This window comes from Orcinus orca, chromosome 10, assembly GCF_937001465.1.
Source record: "Orcinus orca chromosome 10, mOrcOrc1.1, whole genome shotgun sequence".
Classification (NCBI taxonomy): domain Eukaryota; kingdom Metazoa; phylum Chordata; class Mammalia; order Artiodactyla; family Delphinidae; genus Orcinus; species Orcinus orca.
This window is the reverse complement of record NC_064568.1, coordinates 30,520,278-30,547,100: the sequence shown is the minus strand read 5'-3', so window position 1 is coordinate 30,547,100 and position 26,823 is coordinate 30,520,278. Positions and strand designations below refer to the sequence as shown.

General features: G+C 35.3%; 1 protein-coding gene across 6 annotated transcripts in view; it reads right to left on the bottom strand.

Moving 5' to 3' along the window:
- CFAP20DC (CFAP20 domain containing) overlaps positions 1-26,823 on the bottom strand; it is a 280,714-nt gene that overhangs the window by 103,281 nt on the left and 150,610 nt on the right. For all 6 annotated transcript variants that reach the window (XM_049715292.1, XM_033424729.2, XM_033424728.2 and 3 more), the window contains exons 8-12: positions 14,316-14,452; positions 13,481-13,643; positions 11,754-11,870; positions 10,482-10,604; positions 7,800-8,134 (exon numbers count right to left, since the gene is read on the bottom strand). In XM_049715292.1, coding sequence (XP_049571249.1) covers positions 7,800-8,134; positions 10,482-10,604; positions 11,754-11,870; positions 13,481-13,643; positions 14,316-14,452 — 875 coding nt within the window. The remainder of the gene's footprint in view (positions 1-7,799; positions 8,135-10,481; positions 10,605-11,753; positions 11,871-13,480; positions 13,644-14,315; positions 14,453-26,823) is intronic.

The window sequence follows — 26,823 nt, the reverse complement described above, 5'->3', positions numbered from 1 at the left end:
TTTGGATGTGCAAAACGAATAGCTCTTGCTGAGTTGTAATTTTAATCACTCAGGAGGGCCACCTACTTGGAGCAGGTGGGACCCAGGCTCTTTGTATTACAACTTTAATGTTGAGTGAGTCAGGATAGAACTCTGTTTTAGCCTTTGTAAAAAGTGGATGATCATGTTTATTTATATTTCAACTGATTTTTAATTCAGTCCACCCAGAAAAAAATCTACATAACATTCTTAAAAGTTCTGAACAAAACACATCTGCAATATTCCACACACACTTTTTTTTTTTTTTTTTTTGCGATACGCGGGCCTCTCACTGCTGTGGCCTCTCCCTTTGCGGAGCACAGGCTCCGGACGCGCAGGCTCAGCGGCCATGGCTCACGGCCCGGCCGCTCCGCGGAACGTGGGATCTTCCCGGACAGGGGCACGAACCCGTGTCCCCTGCATCGGCAGGCGGACTCTCAACCACTGCGCCACCAGGGAAGCCCTCCACACACACTTTTGATGGCAGTTTTGAATTTGTAATTGAGATAGAGTCAGCAGGAGTTTTACGTTTGTCCAACGTTTTAGTAATTAAATGTGTGAACTGACAGAACCTTTTAGCTGAACAACAGCACTAGCGGACAATAGAGATGATACAGGTATATACTTTGGTTGTCAAATAAAGAGCACAGTTATTTGCACAAATACAGCTAAAGATATTAGTCATAACAGAATGAAAAAAATCATTTCTTCTTTGATGATAGCAAGATTGACCATTCAAATGTATCTTAAACGTTTTCACTAAAAACCATCCCCAAGGAGTATTTCTAACTTCTACCTCTTGAATTTAATAGGAAACTATTAAAATAATACCAAATAAAATGAAAGGAAGATGTGACTGTTTCTAACAAGTAACTACTTCGCAGCATGCTTGATATTACAAGGACTTGGGCAAATTACTTTTGTAAACATCTTTACCTGTAGCCAATGATGCCTCACAGACAAATCATAGCAGAAGTTACAGGGACTGTATTGGATGGGTAAACATCATCATGTGAATATTTGGGGAAAATGATGAGACTCCTTTCATTGTTCAAGACAAAAACATATTTTCCTTATAAGTTAGACTTCATGCTCTTTAACTGATAAAACAAAGGTTTCTTGTGAAAACTCCTATGTATAACCAAATATATATTTATCTGCAAATATTGATCTTTAAGCCAAAGTTGTATGACATTATTCTAAGGAGACAAGAGTTTTATAACCTTCTCTCCCTGCCTATAACAATGAAGGGCCAAGTTACAGGAACCAACTTTTTCAGGGAAGAAGAAAGCTTCAAAAGATAACAATAAAGATATGTAGATGTGAACAGCCTAAAATAAATACTCACATAAAAATAAATATTAAATATGCCTGGTAGGTTTAGAGAGTATGTTATGTTGTAACTCATGATATACAGAAATAAAAATGCAAGCAATACATTCAAAATAGAATTCGTCCATTTTTTTCAAACATATTGACATTTAAAGTTTTTTAAAGGCTACACAGAAATATAACTGGCCTCATGTAGAGTAAATATCATTTCTATTGTGTGTATATAAATGTGTGTGAGAATGTTATTCAGAATTGCTAGTCAAGCATGTAGGAGTGAGTGGAAAAAAACAATGTAATGAAATAGTTTAACTACTGAGTGCTAAAAAAAAACCTTGAAAGCAACAATACCAGGAAAGCTGAGAGGAAGGATTAAAATGGTCCTTTTAATCTGCTGTTTGTAAATTTGTTTTATAGGCCTTAACAGAGTTAGATGAAGAGAAGATCTAGACGCTCCTAGCTAATTTGAACACTATAAGTAGTCAGTCCACATAATTCATGTTCAAATATGGATAATATTTTGGCTCAAATGTTCTAGTTTGGACTGTTACATAAGAAAAATTACGTAGCTTTGCAACTATCTACTTTAGTATCTGATACATAGAGTTTGGAGAAAATGACTGTATTTCTAGAATCCACCAGAGGGCAGACAGCAGAAGCAAGAACTACAATCCTGCAGCCTGTGGAACAAAAACCACATTCACAGAAAGAGAGACAAGATGAAAAGGCAGAGGGCTATGTACCAGATGAAGGAACAAGATAAAACCCCAGAAAAACACCTAAATGAAGTGGAGATAGGCAACCTTCCAGAAAAAGAATTCAGAATAATGATAGTGAAGATGATCCAGGACCTCGGACAAAGAATGGAGGCAAAGATCGAGAAGATGCAAGAAATGTTTAACAAAGACCTAGAAGAATTAAAGAACAAACACCTAGAAGAATTAAAGAACAAACAGAGATGAACAATACAATAACTGAAATGAAATGCAATCCCTATCAAATTACCAATGGCATATTTTACAGAACTAGAACAAAAAATCTTAAAATTTGTATGGAGACACAAAAGACCCCGAATAGCCAAAGCAGTCTTGAGGGAAAAAAACGGAGCTAGAGGAATCAGGCTCCTGGACTTCAGACTATACTACAAAGCCACAATAATCAAGACAATATGGTACTGGCACAAAAACAGAAATATAGATCAATGGAACAGGATAGAAAGCCCAGAGATAAACCCATGCACCAATGGCCAACTAATTTATGACAATGGAGGCAAGGATATACAATGGAGAAGAGACAGTGTCTTCAATAAGTGGTGCTGGGAAAACTGGACAGCTACATGTAAAAGAATGAAATTAGAACACTCCCTAATACCATACACAAAAGTAAACTCAAAATGGATTAGAGACCTAAATGTAAGACCGGACACTATCAAACTCTTAGAGGAAACCATAGGAACAATACTCTTTGACATAAATGACAGCAAGATCTTTTTTGACCCACCTCCCAGAGTAATGGAAATAAAAACAAAAATAAACAAATGGGACCTAATGAAACTTCAAAGCTTTTGCACAGCAAAGGAAACCATAAACAAGATGAAAAGACAACCCTCAGAATGGGAGAAAGTATTTGCAAATGAATCATCAGACAAAGCATTAATCTCCAAAATATATAAACAGCTCATGCAGCTCAATATTAAAAAAAACAAACAACCCAATCAAAAAATGGTCAGAAGACCTAAATAGACATTTCTCCTAAGAAGACATACCAATAGCCAAGAAGCACATGAAAAGCTGCTCAACGTCACTAATTATTAGAGAAATGCAAATCAAAACTACAGTGAGGTATCACCGCACACCAGTTAGAATGGGCATCATCAGAAAATCTACAAACAACAAATGCTGGAGAGGGTGTGGAGAAAAGGGAACCCTCTTGAACTGGTGGTGGTGGGAATGTAAATTGATACAGCCACTATGGAGAACAGTATGGAGGTTCCTTAAAAAACTAAAAATAGAATTACCATATGACCCAGCAATCCCACTACTGGGCATATACCCTGAGAAATCCATAATTCAAAAAGACACATGCACCCTATGTTAATTGCAGAACTATTTACAATAACCAGGTCATGGAAGCAAACTAAATGCCCATTGACAGACGAATGGAAAAAGAAGATGTGGTACATATATACAATGGAATATTACTCAGCCATAAAAAAGGAACGAAAGGGCGTCCTTTGTAGAGACGTGGATGGATCTAGAGACTGTCACACAGAGTGAAGTAAGTCATAAAGAGAAAAACAAATATCATATATTAATGCATATATGTGGAACCTAGAAAAAAGGTACAGATGAACTGGTTTGCAGGGCAGAAATTGAGACACAGATGCAGAGAACAAATGTATGAACACCAAGGGGGGAAAGTGGTGGTGGTGGGATGAATTGGGAGACTGGTATTGACATGTATACACTAATATGTATAAAATGGATAACTAATAAGAACCTGCTGTATAAAAAAATAAATAAAAGAAAATTCAAAAAAAAAAAAAGGAGTTAAGGAAATGTGCCCAAGCTCAATTCCAGGTTCATCTTGCTCGGCCATATGACCTTGAACAAGCTATGTCACTGTTCTGACCCTTACTCTGTTCATCTATAAAATGGTGTCACAAGTAGTAACTAATTCCCCTGTAGGCGTATATAATGCTTTGCCTAATGGCACCAACTATTATTAAGTGTCCAATTATTATTAAGTCCTAATGGCACTAGCTATTATTAAGTGTCCTACTATCGTTAGGTCCAAATTCAGTATATTGATTCATAGAGCGCACAATAATTTCTATCAATATTTCTACATTTCTACATCCAAATTACAACCAACCACACTGACATGACAATTAGATGGCATTATGCTTCCACAGAAAAATCTTTATTTGACTGTAGAGCCAAAACCTACAAAACAAAACAAAACAAAACAAAAGGAAGAAAATGACTATATTTCTAGATAAAAAATTGAATTAGAGAAGTAATAAAATACTAATATAAAGCTAAGTATTTCAAATCACCAACCAGCTATATATACCCAAAGCCACGTTGGGAATAATGGCATAAAATACAAAACAGAGATGATAATAGTAACATGCTTTTTTTTTTTTCTTTCAGAAGCTGCAATTGTATGAAGGGTACTCTGTTTTAACAGCTTTCCTAGATAATTCATTTTACGTGGTAGTCTTATTTTATAACTCACCACCAGATATATTTCCATAGTGTGCTTTTCAGATAAGAAGTACAAATTCAAAATTAATTGAGTATCAGGAAAATTAGTATATATGTCTGCCTAGGGAATAAAATATATAGTAAAGCCAAGACTAAGATGAGAATATGCAAAAAAAAATCATACTTTTAAGGCTCTCACACTGATGAAGATCTCAAATGTGAACTGATTATTAGGGACTTAAACTACAATCATTGAAAGCTTATTTTAATTAGTCTTTACTGTCATATGTGTATTTTTTCTCTATCATAATACCATGATTGTGCCTAGTTTTTTGCTTCTGAATACATCTAACTTCCCTTTAAAAATATTCAAATGGTCTAACACCAAATAAAGTCTTTTAACTACAAGTTATAAACTTCAAGCATAATAAGTAATGCAATTATTACTCATCTGTCCACCATTATTTATAGCATGACATTGTTTTCCTCAGTTATAATAGTGTTACTCTAATGATATAACATTCTACAATAATGCAACTAGGGACTTCCCATGTGGTCCAGTGGGTAAGACTCCAAGCTCCCAATGCAGGGGGCCCGGGTTCGATCCCTGGTCAGGGAACTAGATCCCACATGCATGTTGCAACTAAGAGTTCGCATGGTGCAACTAAAAAAAAGATCCCGCACACCGCAACGAAGATCCTGAGTGCTGCAACTAAGACCTGGTGCAGCCAAAATAAATAAATTAATTAAAAGAAAAGAAAAGAAATGAAAGGCAAGTTTAAAAATAAATAAAATAATGCAACAATAGTAAGAATGCCTAAATCAACTGATTTTCTTCAACTGATTTATATGTAAGTAAACATTTAAGATATGTAATCTGTAGATGGGTGGGATGGGGGGGTGGGAGGGAGGTCCAAGAGTGAGGGGATATATGTATACATATAGCTGACACACTTCATTGTATAGCAGAAACTAACACAACATTGTAAAGCAATTATACTCCAAAAAACAAAACAAAACAAAACAAAAAAAACCCCCAAAAACAAAAAACTAAGCATCCAGAACATGAAGACAGATTCACTGTATTTTGAGAGCAAAACAAAGAAAGTGTTTTGTAATTTTGACAAATTAAATTAAAACTTATTCTTAAAAAATAAATAAAATAAAGTATGTAATCTAATTTCCCTTTGACTTATATAATAAATGGGAGAAATAATCCTACAGGAAAAGAATTTACAAAAAGCTCCCAAAAAACCAATTTGATAAAAAAGGGATCATTACAAATTCTAGAACTTGTTTAAATATAGCCTAGCACTTTTGTTAGTCATCTGTATTTTAGTTTGTATCTTGTTATTGCCTCTAACAGCAAACCTCAAAGCTTGCATAACATGGCAAGGCTTCTGCCCCTCTCTCTGGCTGCCACTCTTAGTAGGCTCTGACTAAAGGTGGGCCAGGGCAGGTGTTAGCAATGATATCGTTCCACTACAGACTCAAGCCATATTCTGATGGTCTTGGGACAGGGGTGACCAGAGAGCTATGCCAATCAGAGCTTTGAAAATGCATGATAAATTAATTTTCAATTTCATGTAGTTGGTAACAAGTACATGTCTGCACAATAAATGTGAAGGATGTCAGAAGTAGAGTAGCTAGTAGCAAAAGAAAGCACATAAAGTGATAGCAAATTAAAATATTCAGAACTAGTATTCTTCATTTTCCCATAAAGTTCTATTGCTTCTTCTCAAGCCTTTTCCTTCATATAGGTGGAGAGGTAAGTTCCTCATGGGGTGTTATTTAAAGGACTGTTTCTACATAATACTTCCCTCAAAAGTTTTCCAGAGAACTATTATTTCCTACCTGCCATGACATTGCCCCCATCACAGTAATTCTTTTGAGTTAGGTAAGCTGTACACATGGGAAGGGGATGGGCCTACCCCATTAACAAAATGGTATGATTTATCAGATTAGCCAATTAATACTGTATAAGAATTGACAGCTGGGATGGGGGCAATACTAGATGCTGAAGACATATTCATTTTACAGTTTTATAGCTTAATTTTATGTAGGGTGAAAGGGATAAAGTTGTTCACAGCACATTTAAAATGTACTGTTTATGCATTTATGCATAAAGGGGTTTGTAGTAGGTTTATGTTTGGTATGACTATAGTTTCATCACACTCAGAAGTAAGGAGGTTATAAAAAAGTATTTCCTCATGCACTTTGCTACAGAAACTCATTAAAAGTTGCAAAACAACATAATTACTGCCTGAACAATCTCACCATATTCTCAACTGGCTCTGAAGGTAGGAGCTGTGGACTTAATGTATATCCCACTGTTGAAAGGGGTATTCTTAATCAGATATAGTTGTTAAAAAAAAGTTTTCTAAGTATACAAAAAAAGTTTTTCTGATTATTTCTATAATTTCTACATATAAATGATTTGTATAATTTCACTAAACCAAAACTTGACTATAATCTGCTTTTAAGATAATTATTTTTTCTAGAAAATATAAATGCCTATTATTAAAGAACAATGCTAAAGAAATTTCATAAATAAATTCCTTTCATATGGGGAAAAAGTTATATTAAGTTTTAAACAAATGTTTCAGAACTACACTAGTTTGATATTTAATTAGTTATTAAAAAACTTTTTATGAATTTACTGATTTATGAGATATAGGTGTATTCTAAATAATTGCAAACAGAAAACCTCCTGTAAGGCAAGCCCCAGCACTAATCCATGATTCATTACGTAAACTTTAATTGGCACAACTCTTGAAATTCTGGAACCATATGGAAAATAATGAGTCCTAATAGGTCTAAGGTGAAAAGATGGCAGGGGAGTTAGGAAGCCAGAAAAGTGTCAATTCAGAATGCTTAGCAACTGCAACACAATTTCCCCAGAGATCTAGAACAATGTGTTCTCAATATTTTACTGGACATGCTATCATATAACTAAACTGCATATTATTTCTCACTCTGTGAGGCAAAGGTTAAAATGAAAAAAGAAAATCAAACCAAAAACTGGTTTCCATAATTAAAAATGAAAATGGCTGACTGTTAATAAAAAAGGCAGCAATTTAGAGTTACCATAACAATCTGAGGCAACTGTTGACTAACATTGCAATCTGCTGCATTTTTATAAATAGCAGTTGACTTCCCCTCTTTCATTTCAACTAGTTTTAGTGCTTACTTGGAGACAACAGAACTGTGCTTTAGAACTATTTCACTCATCAAGCAATGTACCTCTTCGGTGCTATCACCACCGTAAAAATCATCCTCCAATTGGGTGTCTCTCCTTATTACACTGGTATCCTCTTTTAGATCCAAAATAAATGGGCACCCCTCTGGGGACATATTCTGAGTCTTTCCATGAGGTGCTGATCGTGGTCTTGATGAAAAAGTGAAAATATCCTTTGGAACAATCTGGGTTTCCTCTGTCTGTTGGTCACGTTCATTTTTCTTGCTGGCTTCTAGCCACAGGTGTGAGGTGTTGCAGGAGTTTTCATCCAGAAGTAGAGACTGCGTGCTGGAGGCCAAATGGGGGATGTGGTCATCATTTTCAGGAAATATCCACTCATCTGACATTTGCAAAAGATGACAAAAATTAGAGCAGTGTTCCACAAGTGTTATTTTAGGCAGGTAGTTAGGTTAACATTCCTTCTTGTTGAAACAGAGATTTATCAAATAATGCAAAAGCCAAGGAAGGCAATTTATCCACCATCTTGTAACCTGCTAAACATTTAACCCACAGATAGTGCTTATAGATACGGGCAACTCATTTGTACTTCCTCTCCATCTGAGTTGAAACACTGGCCAGGAAATTTGTAAGTCTGAAATAATTATCACCTGTCTTGCAGCAAGTTCTTTACAGCGCAGCCTCATTAATTTGGTATTTCAGAGGGGGAAAATCTTAAAAGGGTTTGAGTTACTAATTTCTTTTAATTTCAGGGGGACAGAGTACTTAACAAGCTCTTTAAACAAAGTATCTGGGCCTTGTTCAGATTATAAAACATGGAGGAGAGGAAAACCACGAAAAGGCTGACAGTCTTTCCCTTTCCATTCTACTCATCGGTACAGGACAATTCATAGATTAAACTGCTAAACTTGTCAATAGCAAATCCACAGAAATATTTGTTAATGTGACTGGTGAATTCTGCTGGTGAAAAGGACCTTTATGTTCAATTTTAATTTAATTTTAGGAGAGAATGTTTTGACATGAAAATCTTTTTGCACATTGTTTTCTTTAAAAATACTATACACTACAACTGAGATATATTTTTATCAAAATTTTAAAAAATTTTAATCTTTATTCAACATTGAAATAGACTTTATAATTCTATGACCTGGAAAAAACAAATCTCTATAATAAACATTATTAAAAGCAGGCTTACTTTCTTCTTTAGAATGACAGCAGGAAAAGTTGAGCATTTTCTCAACTTACTCTTTTTTTTTTTTAATTTATTTTTTGCTGCATTGTGTCAATGGTGAAAATCTTACAAGAATTCGTGTTCTGCAGAACCACAATGTAGACGTGGTCATTTTACTCCTGACTCTTGAACTATATTTATCATCACAAGAAGAGTAACCAAGAGCTAAGATTTGCTCACTTGAAACTTTAAAGCTAACACTACAAAAGCAAAAGCAGAAAGCAAACAGAAAGACCTTTAATAAAAATTATATTGATGGCACAAATAGAATTGTATTCTTCTCAACTGTATTCACCTATTTCTTAACCTAAGACTATGATTATATAACATAACTTGCCTATAAAAAGGGCAATAAATATACATTTCTTAGAGAAAATCTATTAGGGACAAGGCTTTCATATTTTCTGTAGGTAAATGGTCAATAACAGGTTGAATATATCAATACCCAATCTGACCACATTCACAGAAAATGTGGAGGGTCCTGAGTCAGTGTTAGCTGTAGTCAGGTGAAATGAATAGATTCACTGGGTTGTCCTCTTTTGGACAGCAAACTTTTGCCTGGTGCTAAGCACCTAGTAGGTGCTTTGTGAACACAGTAGGTGCTTAGTAAACCTTGAATACGATTACAAAAACCAATGTGTTGCATTATGTACAAGGATACGTAAAGAAAACAGGAGGAAAAGGTCCTGGGAATTTTCATTATGCAATTAAACAACTTGTATGATCTAGCACCAAACATATTATTAACTGTCAAAAAGTCAAAGTAAAAGAAGTGTTCTTACACCAAAAGAACTCTAATTATCTTACTACCACATGCTTCTTTGGAATGTGTAGTTTTACCTCAAGTATTTCCATATCAATTGTAATGAATAATTTGGTGTGTTTTCTTAGGAAAATATGTAAATTACTGTGTAATCACAATATTGCAGCAAACAAGATAAATGCAAGAATGATCACCTAAACATCTAATTAGTTTTTCTACACAGTCAGATTTATGCTAGAGACACTAATTGTGCCTAACATTTTAATGAAGGCTTCAACACTGCATAAATAAGACTGACAACCTACAAACAATTTCCATTTATTTTCCTTTTTCCCTAGCTCAAAAACAATTTGCCTTTGTAAAAGTACCACACACCTGCTAGGCAAGATATGTTGATGGGTTCAATGCTCTACACTCCAACCGTCTCCATTATAAAGAGGATTGGAGAAGTGCAACAATAGATAATCTTCGGGGAGGGTGACAATGTTATATGAAAACCTCAAAGTTTTAAACTTTCATTCTGAACAGGACCGCTTGTGCATTAAAACTTGAAAATAAAAATACTCCTTCAACCATTAAAGTCTGACATAAAATTGGGGTTAAAAAGAGATTGAAAAAAATGATTATTTTAGCAAGTGACTGCATCATGACTTTTCAAAATGACTGGGTTTGAAATATTTAACATATTTATATTTTATTAATCATTAGCAATTATGGTATAATAAAGATGCTAACCTGCTTGATCAGGAGACTGGGGTGCTGGAGAGCTGGGGTTCAATGTCTCTGTTCTCTGTTGGAACACACTGGTGAGGACAGTTGTTGCTTTATGTTCATTTCTGTTATTTCCTGAAGAATTGCCTTTATTGGAATAAATATTTTCCTCTATATTACTTCTTTTGATATATATACACGTTAATTTTTGAAGAATGGTACTGTGGTATACTTCTCTATTGGATTATTGAAAAGCAAGTAAGAGGTGACAATACAGATTATATGCAGTTTTTTTCTTTTTCAGGAGAGTATTTTAAGATGAACTCAGCTGCATTTTTGTAGAGGTTCATCTTAAAATTCCTTGATATTTGCATGGGGACATTTTAAATTTAAGTTTTACAATACGCAATAAAAGGAATTCCAAAACCCATATAATTTTTAAAAGGTCCTATATTTTTTACTTTGGTTCCATACAAAATGGAGTGTGTTTTCTTTAAATTACAATTTTTACTGAACTCAACTCTTTTAAATGGAGCTCTTTTCTTCAGCACCTTAAGAAAAATGGATACAGGCCTTATTGCAGAAGTAATTTTTCTATCTACTATTTTATAATGATAACATGAAACCTAGCAAGCAGAATTTTGGCCTACCCAAGAAATCTACATTTTTGAGAAATTATGCTAACAGGTGCGTACATGATACATTCTGGGCTTGATTCAGGATAGACTAATGCATGTGTATACAAATCTATACATATATGCCTCAAATCTAATATTTTAAGCAATAACTATAATAGCCAACTATATTTCTCTAATGCTTTACTGGTTACAAAGAGTTGAAACTTTAACCTACATTACAGTAGATGGCAAGGAGTCTAAAAGGAGAGACAGCAAATGTAAAAAACAATCTAGAAAGGGCCCAATTTAAAAAGAGGAGAGATAAATGAAAAATGAAAAATTATGAGTTAAGTTCAATTTTAGTGAAGTCTGCAGGCAGGAACTTCTATCAAATTTGGGCCATTTTAAAAAATCAATAATTTAAGCTTATTCAGCCTTTGAGAGTAGAAGTAGGAAGTCCTTTATTTTTGTGGTACTGTCTATTTAATCCAACAAATCTCTGTTAGGGCTATAGAGCAATTCTTTTGTAAAAAATTTGATTTCCATAATCCTTGTAGAACAGATATTTATATTTTAAATGAACTGGTTCATAATCCCTTGAAATTTACAACCTGCAGAGAGAGATTCCATTGCTCTGAATAATATACAGATATAAGATAGTATTGAATTAGTACCATACCGCTGGGTGTCTCTGTCCTTTCTCTGCTGGTTCTTTTTAACTGTAATCTTCTCCTGTTATTATTCTTATCAGCTGATGGTTCTTGAGGGGGATGTGGATGCATAATATGTAGATTGGCTGGTACATTTTCATATCAAAGAACAAAAAGCCAGAACAGAAAGTACTATATAGTTTGAAATAACTCAGTAAATATAATTATAGCTATAATGAGAATGTTCATGTATCATTTTGACAAAATGTAAAGCTGTATAAAAAACACAACTTATTCCTTTATAGGAAATAGGTGTTTATTTCTATTCCAATATTAGAATTGTATCAGGCTTTTATTACCAAATGTAAAATAGAGAGCTAGTGGGAAGCAGCCGCATAGCACAGGGAGATCAGCTCGGTGCTTTGTGACTACCTAGAGCGGTGGGATAGGGAGGGTGAGAGGGAGATGCAAGAGGGAAGAGATATGGGGATATATGTATATGTATAGCTGATTCTCTTTGTTATAAAGCAGAAAGTAACACACCACTGTAAAGCAATTATACTCTAATAAAGGTGTTAAAGAAAAAATAAACTACTAATACATTTTATTCATGTAATATAACCATATAGAGAGCTACAAGTAATTAGATTAATGTTAATCTTGCAACATGCTATATTAAAAAATATTTAAAAATGAAATTGACAGCCAATACAGAAAAATTATTTTTTCCTTTAAAAGATTTAAGTTTGATTCAACAAGAGCTTAGAGGGTAGTTTCCAAAAGAACCCTGCAGAACTGAGATCAATCTTGAAGAATTCCTAAGTGTAATTTAACTCTGTAACAATAATAATAATAGTAGTCATAGCAGCATTTGATATTTTCTGAACATTTAAATTCTTGGCACAATATGATGTGCTTGACTGACTGTTCTCACTGAATTCTCATACTGACCCTTTGAGGCAGCTGTTATTTCTTACTACTACTAGTGCTAGTAGTAATTGTATCCCCATTTACAGATGGGGAAACTGAGGCTCGTAGGGTTTAAGAAACTTGATCAAGGTCTCACAGACAGTGGTAAAACTGGGACTGAATATCTGTTATTTATTTCCTTATCTCAGTTTTACACTCCATGGGAGACAGAGTCTCTAACAGTGATCGTTAATTTCTAAATCAAATAAAATGAACACAAATGCCTCCCCTTTTCAATGTTCACAAAAGTCAGACCAGTTAAAGTGGACAAACTGACAGGGAGTGGTAAGCCTTGGGTTCTGGTCTCAATTCTTTCCAGTGATTACAAATTGCAAATCACTTACTCTCTTAGCCCTGAATTCTCAATCTATAAAACGGGATAAAAGTTTTCTTCACCAACAGAGTTGTTTTTGTACCAATGAGAGAAAATAAAGAGCACTTTACAAATGGAAGAGATTAATTAAAAGGTAAAACTAAGAACACTTAAAATGTACATGGGGTTTCCAAGACATAGCAATAATAGGATACTATACTATTTTCTCACTGTTATCAGAAAGTAAAAATACAGGGTTCTACACCAAGGTAAAATAACAAAATAAACAGAATGACAGGTTCCAGAAGATAATATATGGTATAAGAATTCTAAACATATTTCAATATCTACCACCATTTTCATTTTTAAATGATAATTCTCTGGACTTAAGATCTAGTCAAGAATATAACTATGGATTTATCTTAACATTTCTCACTGTTTTACTAGCTATCAATCTTTATGCATGATTCTTACCATGAATAGGTACAGTCTGCTTTATGTGGCCAATATTTTCTTTATCTCCTTGTGCCTCAGACTCAGATAACAGCAAGGTTGACATTTCTGCCCTGTTAACACACTTCTCTACTGTAGACTGCTGGCACGATTGGTTATTTTTGGACCCAACAGATCTTACTGTCTATAAGGAAAAGGAATTAATCTATATTTTAAAATATAGGAATTGCATTTATTTCTTGTAGAATCTACATAGAAGAAATAATAGCTGGACAAATAGTGAGGTAAAAATGAACTAGAGGAAATGAGAAGATTAAAAAGTTGGTGGAGAGGGAAATTATGGTAGAAAATTAGAAAGAAATAGGAGATAAATATAATGTAAGGTAAAACAGAAGACAACCAAATCTCATAGACACAAATTAAAATGAGCTCATTTGCTACACTCCATCTTTAGTAGGTAGGAGTTGAAATGAAAATCACTCTGTATGTCAGAAATTCAGAGGAAATTAAAAATAAAAATATAACATTTGAGAATCTGTTCATTATAAGGTGTCTGGTGATGATCCAACTCCTTTTTGAAGGAGACCACAAAATGTGCTCACATATATTTGCCTTTAAGTTTTGTGCACATATTTAATGAAAAGAATGCTCAAAAATGTTAATTGCGTTGACATGACGAAAAGAAAACAGTTTTGAGGTCTTTTAAAATCCAGAATTTCTGTTCCAAATTTATTCAAGCCCTCTGCTTTTGGCATGTAGTCTCTCTCCCTCTTTTTTTTCCCTCTGCATTGGGAAAAAAACCCTTCCCTTCCCATGCCATCCATGCTTACATAAGCTGTTCAAACCCCGCACCTACCTCACTGAATATCCTCATGTTATTTCTTCTGCCAGAGAGTGGAGGTGGTCCAAGAACTTTGGATCCAAAGGCAATATGACAAACATCTTGATTTTTACCGCTCCGCATGCTACCTGTTCCTCTGTTAATGAACTGATCTGTTTTGATAAAGGAAGGGAATAGTAGTCCATTAATGGGCGTAATGACACACACCATGTTGCAATATTTCTGAAAGTACAATCTAGGGGTCATATGATGTGAATCCTTCCCCGCTTTAACCCTCCCACTCTCCCAGGGCACTTATAAAAATGCAGATCCTGGGGTCCAGCATCAGATCTATCAGATCTATAGAATTAGAATCTTGTGTGTGTGGGGGCAACAGAAATCTATAATCTTAACAAGTGGTTAAGATTAACTCCCAAGTGGTTCTTTTGCTCAGTATCATCTGAGAACCACTACCACAAACGTTTTTCCTCATAGGAAAAAAGAAAAGAAAGGAAAGCTACTGAAAAATACACTGCATTTTCTCTTTAAGGAAATAATTTAAATAAAACTAACTCCATTGAACAAATATTTCATTGAGCACTCCCAGGCATTTCCTAGAGGTTGTCAGTGATGCAAAATGGATAAGACACATTGCTTGCCCTCAGGGAGTCTGGAGGGAGGTGATAGTACAAGTAAACAGGTAACTACAACATAAGGCAGACCAGTGGGAATGAAGAGTGACTTCTTGAATGGACCTTGAATGACTGATAAGATTTCAAGAATAAGAGATGTAGGGTGCCCAAGGCAGAAGAAAGTGCCTGAATAAAGGCATGGAAGAGTGAAAGGGTAGGGTATGCTTGGGGAATAATGAAATCACCCGTTCAGCTCGGGTCACTAAGAGCCTGTTCTAAATTCGGTAGGCAACAGGGAATCACTGAAGGTTTTGGGGAAAAAGAGACCAAACTGGTATCACCTCAAGGATAAGGAAGCTGTGCTCACCAAACCCTGCTGCCTTTTCCTTCTGGGCACACAGCTAAATTACATTTCTGAGCCTTCCTTGCAGTTATATGGGTCATGTAACTGAGTTCTGGTTAATGGAACGTGAGAAGTAGAATGTGTGACATGTAAACCATCTCCTGCTCCTAAAACTTCCTGCATAAGCCCCATGCTCTCTCTTCCCTCATCTCTTGACAAGATGCAAAAGATCCAGTGGAGGACTCCTCTGGGAGCCACTAGATGAAAGAAGCCCGAGTCTCTGAAAGACCATATGGAGGGATGCCCAAGGAACTCTGACTGGACTAGAACTGTGGAGTTCTGTGTGAGTGCAGGCAGCCTTCTCTGACTAAAACAGCAGGTGAGAGTGACGGCTCTTAACTCAGAACACGGCCCACAGCCTAGAAAACCTTCTGCCATGTCCTGCTTGCAAGACAGGACCAACTTGAATATTACAATGTTGGCCCTGAGTAAGTCCAAATTTGTCCTACAGTTCTGGACATTTATGAGCTACTGGCAACTTCTTGTCTGATCTATTCTCCTGAAAAAAATTCCTATGGTTAGCTAGTTGGTCTCATTAGCTTCTGCTAGAGAGCTGTAATTTTGTAAGTGGTGGAATTAAAAACCATTCCTATGTAACAGTCATGAGAAAAGGCACAAAAGTTTGTGAAAACATATTATGCTTAGGAAGCCCCCAACATTTAGATCTGAGTGGAAGTAACCTGAGTGGGTATATAGGTGTTCTGGGGGGTCTGTTTCTGTGTTTGTAATAGATGAAGCTGAAGACATGGGCAAGGGCTACACTGTTGAGTTGATCTAAAAGAATTTTTGCTGGACAGAGGATCTAAGGTAGCTGGCAAAGTGGTGGGGAGAAATACCATTCCAGTTTTCTTCAAATTCCTGAAGTCCTATTATGTAGTGATTTTATTTGTCCAAATGGCAGAATCAGAACTAATGAGTAGAATTTACTTCAGAAAGCTTTTATTCTAATTCTGTGAAAAATCACAAAATACCCCAAAGAGCCAAACCAATCTTGAGAAAGAAAAACTGAGCTGGAGGAATCAGGCTCCCCGACTTCAGGCTATACTACAAAGCTACAAGTATGTATGGCACTGGCACAAAGGCAGTATGGTACTGGCACAAAAACAGAAATATAGATCAATGGAACAGGATAGAAAGCCCAGAGATAAACCCACCTATGGTCACCTAACCTATGACAAAGGAGGCAAGATTATACAATGGAGAAAAGACAGTCTCTTCAGTAAGTGGTGCTGGGAAAACTGGACAGCTACATGTAAAAGAATGAAATTAGAACACTCCCTAACACCATACACAAAAATAAACTCAAAATGGATTAAAGACCTAAATGTAAGGCAGGATGCTATAAAACTCTTAGAGGAAAACATAGGCAGAACATACTTTAATATAAACTGTAGCAAGATCTTTTTTGACCCACATCCTAGAGTAATGAAAATAAAAACAAAAATAAACAAATGGGACCTAATTAAACTTAAAAGCTTTGGGACAGCAAAGGAAACCATAAACAAGATGAAAAGACAACCCTCAGAATGAAAGAAAATATTTGCAAGCAAAGCAACGGACAAAGGATTAATCTCCAAAATATACAAACAGCTCCTGTAGCTCAATATCAAAAAAACAAACAACTCAATCCAAAAATGGGCAGAAGATGTAAATGACATTTCTCCAAAGAAGACATACAGATTGCCAAGAAGCACATGAAAAGCTGCTCAACATCACTAATTATTAGTGAAATGCAAATCAAGACTACAATGAGGTATCACCTCATACCAGTCAGAATGGTCATCATCCAAAAAATCTACAAACAATAAATGCTGGAGAGGGCATTGAGAAAAGGGAACCCTCCTGCACTGTTGGTGGGAATGTAAATTGTTACAGCCACTATGGAGAACAGTATGGAGGTTCCTTAAAAAAACTAAAAATAGAACTACCATATGACCTAGCAATCCCACTCCTGGGCATATACCCGAAGAAAACCATAATTCAAAAAGATACATGAACCCCAATGTTAACTGCAGCACTATTTACAATTGCCACGACATGGAAGTAACCTAAATGTCCATCAACAGAGGAATGGATAAAGAAGATGTGGTACATACGGTGGAACGTTACTCAGCCATAAAAAGGAATGAAATTGTGCCATTTGCGAAGACGTGGATAGACCTAGAGATTGTTATACAGAGTGAAGTAAGTCAGAAAGAGAAAAACAAATATTATATATCGCTTATATGTAGAATCTAGAAAAATGGTACAGATGAACTTATCTGCAAAGCAGAAAGAGAGACACAGAAGTAGAGAACGAACGTATGGATACCAAGAGGTGAAAGAGGGGTGTGGGATGAACTGGTAGATTGGGATTGACATATATACATTACTATGTATAAAATAGATAACTAGTGAGAACCTACTGTACAGTACAGGGAACTCTACTCAGTGCTCTGTGGTGACCTAAATGGGAAGGAAATCCAAAAAAGAGGGGATATATATATATGTATAGCTGATTCACTTTGCTGTACAGCAGAAACTAACACAGCATTGTAAAGCAACTATACGCCAATAAAAATTAATTAAAAGAAAGCTTTTAGTCTAACATAAGGAACATCTTTCTTTAATTAAAGCATGTCTGGTTGTTGTGGTGGTGAATTTTCTGTCATTTTGAAGATGTTCAACCAGAAGTCTGGAAAGCTATTCTGGATATTATAAGTCAGATTCACATATTAGATGACTCTCTAATTTCTATTTCTAGCCTAGTCCTCTCTTCTGAGAGCCTCTCGTATACAGCGGCCTTCTTGACCAGCTCCTCCTCAGTGTCTCGAAGACACCTCCAACTGAAAACCTGGTCTAATGAATGACACCATAAACCATTCCGGTTGAAAAGTCAGACTCTAGATGTCATCCTTGACACCTCCCTCCATCCTCTCCATATCCAATCCAGGTCCACTTGTCTCCACCTCCTCCACCAGCACAATTTAAGCAACCATCGTTCCTCTTCTGGATGATCACAAAGCCTCTCAAGGGATCCACCAAGTTCCACTCTGGCTCCCTGTCCCACGCTCTCTCCAAAATGAAGCCAGAACAGTCTTATATAAACATACGTCTGATCGAATCATTCCTTTTCCTCACTTAAAACTTTTCAATGGCTTCCCTGCTGCTCTTAAGATTAAGAAGAAAGCCCTTAACATTACCTGCAAAAACGTGCATGTTCTGGCTTCAGTTCAACCTTAATACCCTCTATTTTCTGCTCTGGCCTCCTCAGTTCTTCCTGTCTATCAGAGCATTTGTACATGCTGTTCCCCGTGTAGGATCTTCCTTCCCCTCTTGGCCTTTATGTTTCAGCTCATGTATCACTTCCTCAGACTAGTCTTCCCAGACCTCTCTGATTACAGTACCCAGTTTAGGTAGTCCCATAAGCTTTCCCTCACAGAAACTGTCAGAATTATCCTTTCATATATGTTTATGGGATTCTCTAATAATGTATACCTCAGTAGATATAAACTCAGTGGTCTACTTTGTCACCCCTGAATTGCTAGCCTAGTGCTTGACACAGAGCAATAGATCCTTGCTGAGCAAACTGAATGAATCATAAAGTATAATGGGTCAGAAGGGAAGCTGGATTAAATGACTAAATATTTCTAACTACTATTAAAACTTATTTTTAAGAAAAATCCACCTGAGACATTTATGTGTGAACTGAGGAGGCAGGCTGGACTGGACAACTGCCAGGATGTGGGGGATGAGAGAGAAGGGTCAACAGTGACCAAGACATTGATATTTACATGAACTGTGTGGCTTTCAACAGCGCAGCGCTATGGCACCACAGTCAGATGCCTACTCAGCTTACACGTGAGATTTCCTAATGCCAGCAAGTAGACTTGGCTATGTGTGCATCTGCATCTTTTTCAGTCATTTATAAATATCCACTTGGAGTCAACAAAACTTTGTTAGTCTCTCAGGATCAGCAATAGAAAGAAATGACACTCAAATTCCAGGACAACTGGAAAAACCTATTACAGACCCATCATTTGTACCTTCTGTGACCAAATAAAACAAATCCTAGATTACTGATTTTGTTCTCAAAGGTGGATTTTCCCAGAAAGAAATAGCCACTGAGAGTCCTAAAGGTATGTATGGGACATGGCATAGGCCTACATGGGAATTTTCAGTACCAGATTAGAAGCCTCTTTCTTCTTCTTCTTTTTTTTTGTTTAAACTTCCAGTCACAGTAATCATTTGGCTTATGGGCATATCTTTCTGTTCAAACATTGTACTACGTCAGTTTCCTTTATGTTTTTTCATATTCTTCATCTATATACAGGTTGCCCCCAAACAATTTAAGTTTCTTTGAGTAGAAAGACCATTTTTTTGGCACTGCATGTATACTCATCTGCTGAGCCCAGCATAGCATATGGTAGACAATGGATAAATCTCACCAAAATTGTGGACAGTATCAAAGATTAAAAGGAAAACTTTTGGGGGACTATTTAAAAAAATCATACTGACACAGTTCCAGCTATAATTTCAACAAAATGAACATATTAAATAGTTCATAGTTATTTAAAAAGTGAAAATTCCTAAATACCTTGAACTTGTTAGAGGCATTTCTTGCTTAGCAGTCAAGAATCATTGACTTATCTCTTGGATAGTCAATGGCTATTAAAGCTACAACTGAACCTGATATGATGTAATTCCTTGAATCACAGAAAATAAGATGTTATTCTGTATTTTATAAGAGGATCTACTATAGGATTTCTTTAAAGAGCAATCTACCACTGTGTGTTTAAATTGAAATCTATTTTTTAAATTTTACAAATTTTAGTATACCTTTTTTTCACAAAGCAAAGTGTACGATAATCCACTATTTAGTATCTCTTTAATTAGCAGGGCTTTTTAAACTTATTAGCACAATTAACACATACACATTCTTAAAGTCCGTTTCACTTGAATAATTCTCTGTTTATAATCATATTGTCATAATTATGTCTATAAACATGTATCATGCTATGTATCCACGATAACAGGGTCCTAATTAAAACCTACAAGGAAAAGTAACTTAGACCTTTGGTTTCTAAAATAAAACATAAAAGGGACGAAGTTTCTATAATGAGAAAAATCTTAATGAAAGAAAACTACAAGCAGAAATGCATGCCTTTTGAATTCTAAAAGGAGTTCTTTTAAGACCTGATATCAATATATATAAGGTTAAAAATCAAGATTAGATTAAAGTCATGCTCTAGGCGTTTCATTTTCTTGAGTTTGTGGAAAATGAACTGGGTGTAGGTCAGAGATGTTACCATTAATTTGTAGTTAGATTATAAAACCTGAGGGTCTACTCTCTAATTATCATTTAGAATAATAAACATTCATTTTTGTCTCAAGGTACAATGTTCTAACTATTACAGTCATTTAAGTTTGCAAGGTTTTCAAAGTTTAACCAGAAAAACCTGCTGAATTTTCAACTCTAATCATTCAGGGGTCATGCTCAAGACTTACATCTATTATCTAATGATCGAATCAGAATTAAACCTGCTACCAGAATCCAGATTTTGAATTGGATTAATTTTTATTTTATTATATGTGCATTGATATAAGGAATGTCAAAAACACAAAAAAGACTGATCTAGTAGAGCAATATTATTTTAGACAAGTTATTTAAACTTTCTAAGCTTCACTTTCTTCATCCATAAGACTGAGATAATAATAGTACTTAAGTCAAGGCATTTTTGTTAGATTGTATGAAACAATGCATGTAACATGCTAAATACTGTGCTTAGTAGGGAGTAAATATGCTATTAATACCTTCCATCTTGAATAGCATTTAACAGTTTATGAAGTCCATTCACAATCATTTATCCCTTCGTTCACACATTCTTTCATTAGTGATTGGGCACCTAGTCTGGGCAGCCACTGCTCTAAGTACGGAATAAGATAGGCAACAAGGTGGACACATCACCTCCTCCAAGGCACTCTGGGTCTCACAGGGAAGACAGATATTACAGCAAGTAAGTCATAAATAACTACATGATTACAACCGTGGTAAGAGCTATGAAGGGAAGGCTCAAAGTGTGTTTAACAGGGGTCTGGTATCTAGTCTCTAGGGTGAGGGAAATGACATTCAATCTGAGGTCTAAAGGATGACGGATACGATGATGTGTACATGATCTTTATGAAATTTCCAGTCACTTTGTGTGACATTATTCCACCTCTACAGATGAAGAAGCTGAGGCTCATGATGTTTAGAGATCTGTCCACTCAGAGCAGGGTCTCAGAACCCAAATGCCCAAGCCCTCTTTGTGCCTGCCCTCTTTTCACCACACATGATACTGCCTTTGGTCGGCCAGGAGGGCATTGCAGGGGATTCTTTCCTTGTCCACTATTTATTCTCTGTGCAGTTTTGTAAAGCTATCTAATTAAAAACTTTTGTTTTGCTATGTGAAAAGTGGGTCTAATAGTGATTATTTGGATAAGTACGAGAACTTTATGAATATGATAATTAATGTATTTGATGAAGACTAATGGGGTTCCTGAGGAATCAAGAATGGGATATAATGCTGTAATAATCTTTTCCAGAGGGAAGAAAGTGGTGGTGGAAGCAGGGGAGGGACAAAATGAAGTGGCTTGAATGCCGGGCAGGTAACATATAAGTGACAAGCAGGCACATGTAGAACGTGGGGGAAACTGCGGCTAATTTGAGAGTGCACATCCTATGCAAAGTACTTTAATTACAAACTTTTTTTTTTTTTTAAGAAAAATGTCTATTCAGGTCTTCTGCCCATTTTTTAATTGTGGCATTTCTTTAACCAACAATCTTAAGACAAGGATTACCAAAAATCTGAGTTTAGAAAGAAGAAATTAGAATGTCTTGTTTTTTCCTGAAGTCAGAATCTCTCTCTTTTTTTTTAAGGTTCTACTTCACAGTAGATTTTGTTGCTTGATTTGAAATTTGCTTTCATAATGTACAACCCAAAGAAGAAATTCTAATAAAGATCTCACCAATGCCAACTATGGTTAGATTACTATTTCATGGTTTTGCTAGATACTTTATCTGTTTGCGATTGAGTTACGAGATATGGATGTCAGTCTCTCCTTATTTAAAAAGAAGTAAAAATCCAGTAAGACTGCTGCTGTGGAAAGGAGGGCACTTGGGAAAACTACCTCCTAATTTTTAAGCAAATTACTAGTTTTTTTTTTTTTAAGTAGCTTAATCCAAATGACATTTATTGAATACTCCTAACAACAGCAAAATTTACATTCTTACCAAGAGCATATGGCACATTTAATGAGATAGACTCTATTCAGGACAAGTCTCAACAAATTTAAAACACATCACTTCATATAAATTATTTTCTCAAGTCACACTGGAATTAAATTATAAATCAATAACAGAAAGATCTCAAATGTTTGGGAACTAAGTAACATACTTAACTCCTAAGTAACCCATGAATCAAAGAAAAAATGAAAAATGAAATTAGAAGATATTTAGAACAGAATGAAATAAAAATACAATACCAAAATTTGTGGGATGTTGCTAAAGCAGCACTTATGGGGAGATTTCTAGCACTAAATGGCTATATTAGAAAAAGAAGTTTGAAATCATTGACCTTGATTCCCACCTTAAGGATAGAAAGAAGAGAGCAAATGAAACCCAAAACAACTGAAGAAAGGAATAATAAAGATCAATGTGAAAATAAATGAAACAATATAGAAAAACAGTAGAAAGAATCAATGAAACCAAAAGCTTGTTCTTTGGGAAGATCAGTAAGAATGATAAACCTCTAGTTAGACTGACCAGGGAAAACAGACCAAAGATACATATTTTTAATATCAGGAATAGTAGTGGTATCACTATAGATTCTCCAGATAATAAGGCAACATTATGAACAACTTTATGCCAATACATCCAACTACTTAGACGAACTGGACAAATACCCTGTAGGACACAAATTACCAAAGCTTACTCAAAGAGAAATAGTTAACCTGAAAAACTCTTTATCTATTAAAGAAATTGAATTTACAGGTTATAAAAACTTTCTCATGCTGATAAATTCCACAAAACATTTAAGAAAGACACAATACCAATTTAACACAAATTCTTCCAAAAAGTTTTAAGGAGTGGGGGAAAGGGGGGAGGAAATATTTCCCAATTCATTCTATGAGGCCAGCTTCACCCTGATACCAAAAGCAGACAAAGTCATTATAAAAAAAGAGAACTATAGTCCAATAATCCCTTACGAACACAAACTGAATCAAACAATAGACTAAAAGGATATTTGCGTCAGGACCAAGCAGGGTTTTCCCCAGAAATGCAAGGTTGGTTTAACATTAAAAACTCAATCAATGTGATTCACCGTATTAACAGACTAAAAAAGAAAAAAAAAACATTGATGATCTCATAAATACAGAAGATGCATTTGACAAAATCCAACATCCATTCCTGATAAAAACTGTCAGCAAACTAGTGATGAAAGAGACTTGCTCACCATGATTAAGAGCATCTATAAAATCTCAATAGCTAACATGATACTTAATCATTAAAGACAATACCTTTCCACTAAGATCAGGAATAAGACAGGGCTATCCTTTCTTGCCACTTCTCTTAACCTTTGTACTGGAGGTCTTAGCCAGTGCAATCAGGCAAGGAAAAGAAATGAGGCATTCAGATTGGTAATGTAAAACTGTCTTTGTTCACACACAGCATAATCATCTATGTAGGAAGTCTACTGGAATCTACAAAAAGCTACTAGTAGTAATAAATAAGTTTTGCAAAGTTGCAGGATACTAGATCAATTTACAAAATTTCAATGTATTTTACACACTAGCAACAAACAATTGGAAATAGAAATTTTAAAACTTACCACTTATCAGTAGTATCAAAAGATATAAAATACTTAGGGATAAATCTGAAGAAAGTTATAAAAGAACTGTACCCTGAAACTATAAAATATTGCTGAGAGAAATTAAAGAAAACCTAAAAAAAAGAAGTTGGAAGAATCAACATTGTTCAGATGTCAATTCTCCCCAAATTGTGACCTATAAATGCAGCACAATCCCAATCAAATTCCCAACAGGGCTTTTTGGCAGAAATTCATATGTTGATTCTAATATTCATACTAAAATGCACAGAGTCCATAATAGCTAAAAAAAATTTTGAAAAAGAAGGACAAATCTGGAAGGCTCACACTAGCTGAATGCAAGACTTAGAAACATATAGTAATAAAAATCATGATACTGGCATAAAAGCAAATAGATAAATGAGACAGAATAAAGAGAATAAAGAGTCTGAATAAAGAGACCAGAAATATAACCACAAGTATATTGATAACTGATTTTTGACAAAGGTGCAAAGGAAATGCTGTGGAGAAAAGGACACTTTTTAGCAAAGGCTAGAACAACTAGATATCCAAATTAAAAAAAAAAAAGGCCCCAAAACCAAAAATGTGGATTTATATCTTATACTATATACAAAAATTAATTCAGTGGATCATAGACCTAAATGTAAAACCTAAAACTGTAATTTTTTTTTTTACATGGAGGCATAAGACAAAATCTTCATAACCTTGGATTAGGCAAAAATTTCTTAAATATGTCACCAAAAGCACAATCCACAGAAGCAAATTTGATAAACTGGACTTGATCAAGTTAAAAACTTCTCTTCAAAAGATACTGTTATGAGAATAAAATGTAAGCAATAGACTGGAAAAAAATATTTGCAATTCATATACCTGAAAAAGGACCTATATCCAGAATATAGAATGAACTCTCAAAACTCAGTAATATGAAAATAAGGAATCCAGTTTAAAAATGGACAATAGAGTTGAACAGATGCTTCATCAAAGAAGATTCAGGGATGGCAAATAAGAACATAAAGATGCTCATCATTAGTAATTATCAAGGAAATGCAAATCAAAAACCACAATGAGATACCACTCATTGGTACTGGAAATAATACCCACTGGTTTGAATATAAAACGTTACTACTATTTTGGAAAATAATTTGGCATTTCTTAAAAAGCTACCATATGATCCAATCATCCCTCTCTTAGGCATTTACCCAAGACAAATGAAAGCTTATGCCCATTCAAAGACTTCTACACAACTGTTCACAGCAGTATTATTTATCCATCAACAAGTAAATGGGTAAACAAAATATGGCACCTTCACACAATGGAGCACTATTCTGCAATAAAAAGGAATGAATTATTTCTACAAACCACATGTGCCTATCTCAAAATGAATTTTAAAATAATTATGCTGAGTGAAAGAAGCCAGAAAAAAGGGTATATATATTATATCTCATTTATAAAATTCTAGAAAATGCAAACTAATCTATAATGAGAGATAGCAGATCAGTGAGGATGGGGTTGGGAGGAAGGGATTATGAAGATTATGAGGAAACCTTTGGGAATGATGAATATGCTCACTCTCCTGATTGTGGTGGTTTCATGTCTGTGTGTGCTGTGTGTGTGTGTGTGTGTGTATCTTTTTTTTTTTTTAATTTTTACAAGAGATAAATAGACTGACTCCAAGCATTGTAAATGGATGACCACAACAAAAGTAACAATAAAGCAAATTACTAGTTTTGATTTGTGCTTAGTAGACCACTGCAACTTGTCATTAGTAGCTGCATGCTCAACTTCAATAACCAGATCTGATTTACTAGTTCAGTTAAAGTGGGGTCCCATTAATGAAAATAAGATCATCAGAGCCTACAGTCCTCTGCAGACTAAAAGTCATTAACTGACATGCACTGGGAATTGACAAAGTGAACAGTGCAAATGTGTGGTAACATTGACTTTTTGGAAACACAACTGTTTTATTAATTTCATTAAATGCTCTTGATCAAGTTATACAGCATTCAAAAAAATGCACTTTAAACAGAAGTTTCAAGGTTTCCTTTTTAGCTTGGGTGAACATGCCAGAAAGCATCCACAGGAAGCAGCTACTTCCCTCTGTAGCAGCATCACTGAGATCTCTTAATTCGTGCATTTATAATAAAATATCACAATTTACATGAGTACTGTAAGTCAGTTTCAAGAACACACAGTCACTTTTCATGCAAATTCAAATCTCACCACGGGGAGTCCATATTTTAGAAAGACACAAAAACAAATATTTCAAATGAAGAAATACCTCCTGGCTTTTCCATGATTAAAAAGTCTGTCCTTGGGCATTAGTCATTAGCTACACCTTTCACATAAAATCTCTCACAGAGAGAACAGTAATTTTTATTATAATCACTTATAGTAAGGTTCAAAGCCTCCAAATGTCAAAATTAGCAATTGAAAAGTATTTGTAGAGGGACTTCCCTGGTGCTGCAGTGGTTAAGAATCCGCCTGCCAATGCAGGGGACAAGGGTTCGAGCCCTGGTCTGGGAAGATCCCACATGCCAGGGAGCAACTAAGCCTGTGCGCCACAACTACTGAGCCTGCGCTCTAGAGCCTACGAGCCACAACTACTGAAGCCCGTGTGCCTAAAGCCTGTGCTCCACAACAAGAGAAGCCACCGCAATGAGAAG